At 60.4% G+C, this 6,724-nt stretch overlaps 2 protein-coding genes across 2 annotated transcripts in view; both read right to left on the bottom strand.

Moving 5' to 3' along the window:
• The window catches only part of PTK7 (protein tyrosine kinase 7 (inactive)), a 40,649-nt gene extending 39,052 nt beyond the window's left edge, over positions 1-1,597 (bottom strand). The window contains exon 1 of the mRNA XM_087773493.1: positions 1,504-1,597. Coding sequence (XP_087629619.1) covers positions 1,504-1,582 — 79 coding nt within the window. The 5' untranslated portion in view covers positions 1,583-1,597. The remainder of the gene's footprint in view (positions 1-1,503) is intronic.
• Positions 1,598-1,731: 134 nt separating this feature from the next.
• LOC104009579 (heme-binding protein 1) lies at positions 1,732-6,637 on the bottom strand. Its single transcript, XM_087773507.1, has 5 exons — positions 6,297-6,637; positions 6,031-6,116; positions 3,257-3,398; positions 2,931-3,114; positions 1,732-2,775 (listed from the first exon to the last, which is right to left on the bottom strand). Exons 1-5 carry the CDS (start codon positions 6,484-6,486, stop codon positions 2,601-2,603), a joined length of 777 nt encoding a protein of 258 aa, XP_087629633.1. The 5' UTR covers positions 6,487-6,637; the 3' UTR covers positions 1,732-2,600.
• Positions 6,638-6,724: the final 87 nt, after the last annotated feature.

The raw sequence follows: 6,724 nt of genomic DNA on the forward strand, positions 1-6,724 counted from the left end.
AGCCGCAGCTCCGCAACGCGCTGCCTGCTCCTCGCCGCTCCTCCGAAGGCGCTGCCTGCTCCTCGCCGCTCCTCCACGTTCGCCCAGAAAGCCGGGGCGCAGCGGCGCAAGCCGGCCTGGCCCCCCGCACGGCGCAGGCCGGAGGCCTCCCGGCCCGCCCGAGCGCCTGCCGCGGCCCTGCTGCGTTCCACCGGTTTTCCAGCCGGTTTGTCGAAGCTCCGAAACGCTGGCTGCTTTTGGTACCGCGTGGAAGGCTCGCCACCAGACAGCCCGCAGCATCCCCGAGAGCGCTGCTGGATGCATCACAGAGGATGCTGAAGCCTTGACTCAGCAAAACCTGTGGCGCAGGATCGGGGCGAGCCTGCTGCCCTGCGTGGCCGTGCCAGCCCGGAGCCGCACCAGAAGCCCCTTCCCTCGCCACCGCCGGCGGGGCCTGGGAGACCACGGAGCCGCCCCGGCAGGGCACGCGGCCGTGCGGCTTTGCCGGTAGCCTCAGACCAGTCCTCTCCCATAGGGAAGCCACCGCTTCCTGTCACCGAAAGCTGTTCTGGTTGTGGTTGGGGACCAAGCAGCCTCAGAGGAAGCGGTAGCCTGTTCAGCAAGCTCTAGAAAGCAAGTTTTACTTCCACCTGCGAGCTGAGAGCAAGCAAGAAAAGCAGCTGATATGTAGTAAGAGGGTCTCTGCCCCACACACGCTGGCTGACTTTGCTCTCCCACTGATGCTGAGCCACCTGATCCCAGCCTCCCACAAGGGAATTGCTTCTCCTTCCCCAGGAGGGAAGTGAGCACAGCGCTGCTGATCCAGGCATCGCCACTCTTACCTGAGGAGCGCTTGCCACATCAGCCCTCAGAGCTGCAGGCGGTCACAGCACCTCCCCGGCCCTGCCTGCCTTTATGCCCCAGGGACAAGAACCGCACCGCCAGATACCCAGGAAACCACCGCCAGCTCTTGCTGTGCTTGCCTGGACTCTGCCTGAAGCTACCTCGCTCCCTTGAAGAGGAGGGCGTAACATGCTCGGCCCTGCTCTCCCCAGAGCCGCAGGCTGGGCAGCCAGGAGCCGTCGCTGCCAGCCAGCCCAGACAGGGCAGCGAACAGCGTCTGACTGGAGAATGGCGCGGCAGAAGCCACCTGCACCGCGAGGGCAACGAGACCACAGAGCTGGCCCTGGCCTAACCCCGCTCCGGCTGCATTGTAGGGCCAAAGGGCCAGAGCCAGAGTCTGAGCAGCAGGAGGTGAGCCACACCGCACACCTCCAGTTACAGCAGGAGGAAAATCCTTGGGAACTGGGTCAGAAGCAGCCAGAAGTCCCACACCGAGCCAGTTAAGCACATCCTTGCAAAAGCACACCAGTTCCTGCAGCCAGCCAGCACGATGTGCAGTCACATTCGAATTCTCAGCCCCCAAGATCAGGTGCCCATGCGCAGTACAGTCAAAGGAGCCAACGTTCACACAGGGGCAAAATGAGGCTAGAGCAGACCCCATCCAACAGAAAACCACCTTACCTGCAGGGGAGTGTGGCCACAGTTGTTTGTAGCAGCAACGTAAGCACCCCGTGCAGCGAAGCAGAGGCTGTGCCTGCATGAGCACAAGGCCGTAACCTGGGCAAACATTAGAGCCCTTCTAATTAGCCACAGCTTTGCAGCCTGGAGCATCTTGAGGAAGGAGAGCAAGGCTCTTCCCGAGTCAACCTGGGCACCCCCCATCCCCACCATCAGTGATCTGCAGCTGCAGTGGTTTGAGCTGGGTTTATTTACTGTTGGCACTGCCAGCTTCCCCCAGGAAAGCATGACAGTATTCATGGATGTGAAACTCACTGATCAATGCACAACACAACACACAGCGGTGCCGCTGCTGCTGCTGTCAGGACCTGTCCCTCTCAGCTTGCAGCAGGTCCACAAAACAGCACCCACAACTGATGGATGAAGGCTGCCAGCGCCCCGGTCCTGGCTGAGGGATGGTGACTGACAGCCAGGGAGGCACCCAACAGTCCAAAGAGAGCCACCCCGGCAGGAAACATTCCGGATCCACATCTCACTTGTGGCGAGCCCTTTCCTCCTTTGAACCCCACTGTCCCTGTAGCAGTACTTCAGTGCCTCTGTTCAGGACAGGCAGCCATTCTCACAGGAACCAGGCCAGAGCCCAGAGTCCCACACCTCGTACACAGTCATTTGCCTTCTAGATACCGTCAGCTTGTGACTCTGCCAACCACAAGCCCCACGAGCATGCCTGGCACACCTCTGCAACCCCAGCGCAGAGCTGAGAGAAGCCCAGGCCAGGCTAGCACATTGCACAGGCCCGCACAGTTACTGCCATACACGAGCCCCCACCAGGTGCTTCCCACCAGGAGCCTGCTGCAGAGGCTCTCCCCGGTGCCATCTCCAGCCTCAGCTGGCCCCTGCGGGGGCAGGCGAAGTGCAGACCAGGCAGGTTTTCCCCTGGCTGGGCCCTCACAGGGCAGAGAGCAAACCCACCCCGCAGTCTCCTGGTCTGTCATTTTGTGGGTGAACGGTGGGTCACGATGTGCATTCGTCTCCTTTGGGTCAGAACTGCCATCTACACCAGGTCCAGTTGCAGGATGGTTTGCGGTCACGGAAGGGACTCACTCTGCTCGGCAGATGAACCAGATCTCATTGCGGCGCTGAGGGATGCTGGGATTTTCATAAGCAGCCACAATGTAGGTTTCCCGGAGCACAGTGTCTGTGGAGCCCAAGAGCTCCCAGAAGAGACTGATCTCTCGCAGAATCGTCTCCTCAGTGGTCATCCCATAGAAAACCCTGCAGCAAAGGGAGCAACGTAAGCAACAGAGCCAGCACATTCCCCCTTCCCACAGCCAGGGCTCCCATCCCTCTGCCCAAGGAACCACAGCAGCCGTGCAGGGAGTTCATACACCTCTGCTGAGCTGAGAAAACACCTCTGGTGCTGGGGTCACCTGGTTATAACCCAGAGTGGTGCCCTCTCAGTGATGTGGATTTCGGGGTCCGTGGGAACAGGGGGGTTTTGCTGGAACTCTCCTGGGAGATAATAGGCAGTTACGACCTCACGCTCCAGCTCGGTCCCCTCCTTGGTCAAGTGGATTTCGTTGAGCACTGGGACTGTCATGCCCAGATAGCAACCTGGAAGGAGGCAGGAAGGCAGTGGGCACAGTGAGATGGCTGGGTCAGTGGCGGCAGCCCTCCTCCCCACTCCAGACGAACAGTGGCAGGGCCCTCCCGCTGCGCAGCCTGCCAGCCCCTTCCAGCCCCTGCCTGCACACACCTACAGAGTTCTCCTTGCAGATGTAGCGCATGAGCTTCATGAAGCTCATGGAGATGCTCTGCTCATACATGGGCTCCCCCTTGGTGACACACGCCCACTTCCCAGCTGGGTACCACCGCTCCTCGTAGGCTGCTTCCTCGCACTGAAACAGGCCACAGACAAGCCAGGTCAGAGTTAAGCACGCTGACAACACTGCAGCACTTGGGTGGCAAAAACCAACACTGACAGGCAGGAAGCGGGGAGACAGGACCCTGCCAAAATGAGACCCCCCCTGCTAGTCAGGAATTGGCAGGGGAGGCCGGAGAAGGCGAGGGGAACTGGCATCACACGCACCTCAGACAAGGACATTTAACAGCACCGGGCAAAAGTCAGCGAAAGGAAAAGCACAGACAGGGGACAGGGTGCAGGGAGGCTTGGAGGCTCCTGGCATGCACAAGGAATGCAGCACATCCTCAGCAGGGGGCACAGGACTTTCTGCTCCTCTCCAGTCGCTGTTCTGCCTACTCACAAGGATGTTCCTGATTCCAGGCACCCAAAGGCCTCCAGTAAGGTTGACGTGATTCTCAGGTGCAGTGCCTTTTCCCTGGATCACTGCGTACACAGAGAATAACAAGCAAAAACCCTCCTGCCCAGCAGAAGGAAAAGTCTGGCAGAAGAGCTCTAACATCCAGAGGAGCTGTGAAGGTTGGAACAAAACTCCTCTCCGATCCTTCTCACATACCAAGACGTGACAGGAGGAAGAAGAGACATGAACTTAGCTGGTGCAGAGGGGACAGCTCTGTGGGATGGGTCAGAATCTCTAGTTCCATCACAGATGCCCAGTCTTCTGGACAAACCCAACGCAGAAGTGGGGCAGGTGGAGTGGGGAAATTGCATCTGGATCTGCTCATAGTTCAGCTCATGGCATGGTTATAACCCCAGGTACCGCATAAAGAGGGGCTGGGACGTTGTAGGCAGCACCCATCTTCCTGCTCTCAGCTTGTTCTTCAGCCAGATTGAAGTGGTCATGAGGCAACCTTGTTCCACCGAGCCCAGGGCAGCTGTCCAAACTTCTGTGCTCCGCAGCTGTGCTGGCAGTGAGTGAGCCAGGAAGTTGTGACCAGCCCCAACGCTGAGTGCAGCCTCCTTGTGCCTCCACCCAAATCAGGTCTCTACTCAGAAAGCCAAACCAAAGGCAGAAGGAAGGCCTCTGGGCTGCTCATATGCATCAGTGGGGTGCCAGGAAGAAGAGTGCCCCAAAACGCTGCAGGCCACCCTCCAGATGGGGCCATGCCTGCTATGGTCCCACCAAGCAAAGCAGAGCAAGAGCATTTTCCAAGCCAGGAAACTGCCAGTTCCCCTAGACTATTTGCAAATCTCATCTGCCACACCATCTGCAAATAAACCTATCAACCCAGCAAGGCATGGTGTCTGGTCCTTCCACAGCCCAATCCTTATATGAAGCACCACCACTCTAGAAGATGAGACTTGACCAAGAGAAAGAGTGAAGATGCTTCACACGGACCCAGTGGCAACGGGTCCCTGCGATGTGAGCTGGGGAATTTGACTGAGTATGACAGAGCAAGGCTCGTACTGACAGTACAAGTACTGACGGAGCAATTCACTTGCCCCCAAGAGGATGAGGGCTTGCAGCACTGACAGCTCAGAAGGAGTAACCAAATGCTACCTACCGACCTGCCCGAGCCTGGGAAGCGTGCCCTTAAGGGCCCCAGCTCCAGAGACCCCTCAGCACTAATGCCAGGAAGCGGCTCCTGTCTCCTCACCCAGCCCCAGAGCCAAACTCCAAGAATCCTCCGCAGGCACAGAGAGGATGCCAATAGCAACAAAAGATCTTCAGGCCCCACAACGTCTCGGAGCCTCGTTGCTGCCTGGCAGCAGCAGAGGTAGGGAAGAGCCCAGACTAAGTCCCTGGGACCCAGAAGAACAGGGGAAGAGGGGGTGTGGTGAGGCCCCGGTTCAGAGCTGCACAACCCACAGGCTCAGACGTGTTTTACAAGCAGGAGTGCTGGACCTCAGCCCAGAAGAAACTGGTTAAGCTCTCCTCATATAGAGGACAATTGACAGATGTCTTCTTGGTAGCAAGCCCAACCAAGCCTGCAGAGACACAGGAACCGGTCTGACAAGCGCTTCTTCACAGTTATTTCTCAAAGCTCAGAAGCACCCTTTAGCGTGAGAGAGAGGTATGCGACTTAGCCAGCAAGAACCGGAGATCTTCACACAGAAGCTACCACGTTTGGATTGGCATTTGTGACAAACGACAACACATGCTCACGTCTAACGCCCAGGGCCACAGGCCCTGTGCTCCCCACAGGAGCATCCTTATCTTGTGCCAGCTCAACCAGCGGCCACATAACGAGCACAAATACAAACCCGGCAGGGCTTTGAGCTATGCAACAAGGTGTTTTAAGCAAGGCCGGGAGCAGGCTCTGGACTGAAAATTCACACTCTTGGATGTGCCCACCCCAGCAGGGGATAGGTTGGTAATGGACACAACTGGAAGCCAGGAGACCAGAGAAAGCGCCAATTTTAAAATAAAGGCTGGGAAGTTGAGCGTTGCCATGACTCGGCATAGCAGAAGACGCAGGAATGGCAGAACGCTGCACCAGTCCAGAGCGGCCATCCTGGCTGCTGCGCTTCTGCGGACACCTCTGCAAGGCCGGCGCAGGCAAGCCGACGTCGGCGAGCTCCCCAGGCTGGCGGCGGCAGCCGCGCCGGCCTCGCCGCAGGCGGGTGGGGGACGAAAAGCCGGGCGTGCGGAGAGGAGGGGGCCTCACCTTCTCGCGCTGCGCAAGGCTGACGTAGGGCACGGGCTCGCGGGCCTGGTTGTGCCGGGTCATCTGGACGATGGGTCCCGCCATGTCTGCAAGGCAAAGCACAGGAGAGGCGAGGCTCGCCCAGGCTGGGGGGCAGAGGGAGTCCCGCCGCGCACCGGGCCCGGCCCGCCCAACCCCGCTGCGAGGCGGAGGCCGAGGCCGGCTCGCAGGGCGCCGTCAGCCCCGGGAGGGCCCCCCCGGCCGCCGCGGCGCGGCTCGGCGCTCACCTCGGGGCAGGCTCACTCGGTGCGTGCTGGCCACGGCCTCCCAGTGGGCGAACAGCCGGCCCCGATCCTCCTCCTCCTCCTCTTCCTCCTGCCCCCCCTCGCCGCCGCCGCCGCCATCCTCCCCGCCGCCGCCGCCGGCTGCGGCCTCCTCGCCCAGTCCGTCCAGGTCCTCCAGGGTGATGCGCGCCATGGCCCCCGCCCTCCGCCGCGCACCCGGAACCCAGCGGCGCGGCGGGCAGCGCGGCGCCCCGCCCCGGCGTGGCGTCACGGTGGCGTCACGAGGCCGCCCCCAGCGCGCGCGCCTGCCCGCTTGCGTGTCGCCGTCGGCTCCCCCGCCCCGTCCCCCCGCGACGGTCCGAGGCGCGGTCGCTTCTAGGGTCGGTTTTATTTAATAAAATAAAGTACAGCCATCAACCAGCCGGGGGCGA

Source organism: Nipponia nippon, unplaced genomic scaffold (genome assembly GCF_047370975.1).
Source record: "Nipponia nippon isolate SJK-2023a ecotype South Korea unplaced genomic scaffold, ASM4737097v1 scaffold_4, whole genome shotgun sequence".
NCBI classification, from domain to species: Eukaryota; Metazoa; Chordata; class Aves; order Pelecaniformes; family Threskiornithidae; genus Nipponia; species Nipponia nippon.

Excerpts from the sequence above, each read along its gene's own strand:
- LOC104009579 (XM_087773507.1), bottom strand. The coding sequence starts at position 6,486 with ATGGCGCGCATCACCCTGGAGGACCTGGACGGACTGGGCGAGGAGGCC. Across the intron at positions 6,117-6,296 it reads CCGAGTGAGCCTGCCCCGAG|ACATGGCGGGACCCATCGTC; the intron begins GTGAGCGCCGAG and ends TTTGCCTTGCAG. Across the intron at positions 3,399-6,030 it reads GCCTTGCGCAGCGCGAGAAG|TGCGAGGAAGCAGCCTACGA; the intron begins GTGAGGCCCCCT and ends GGCCTGTTTCAG.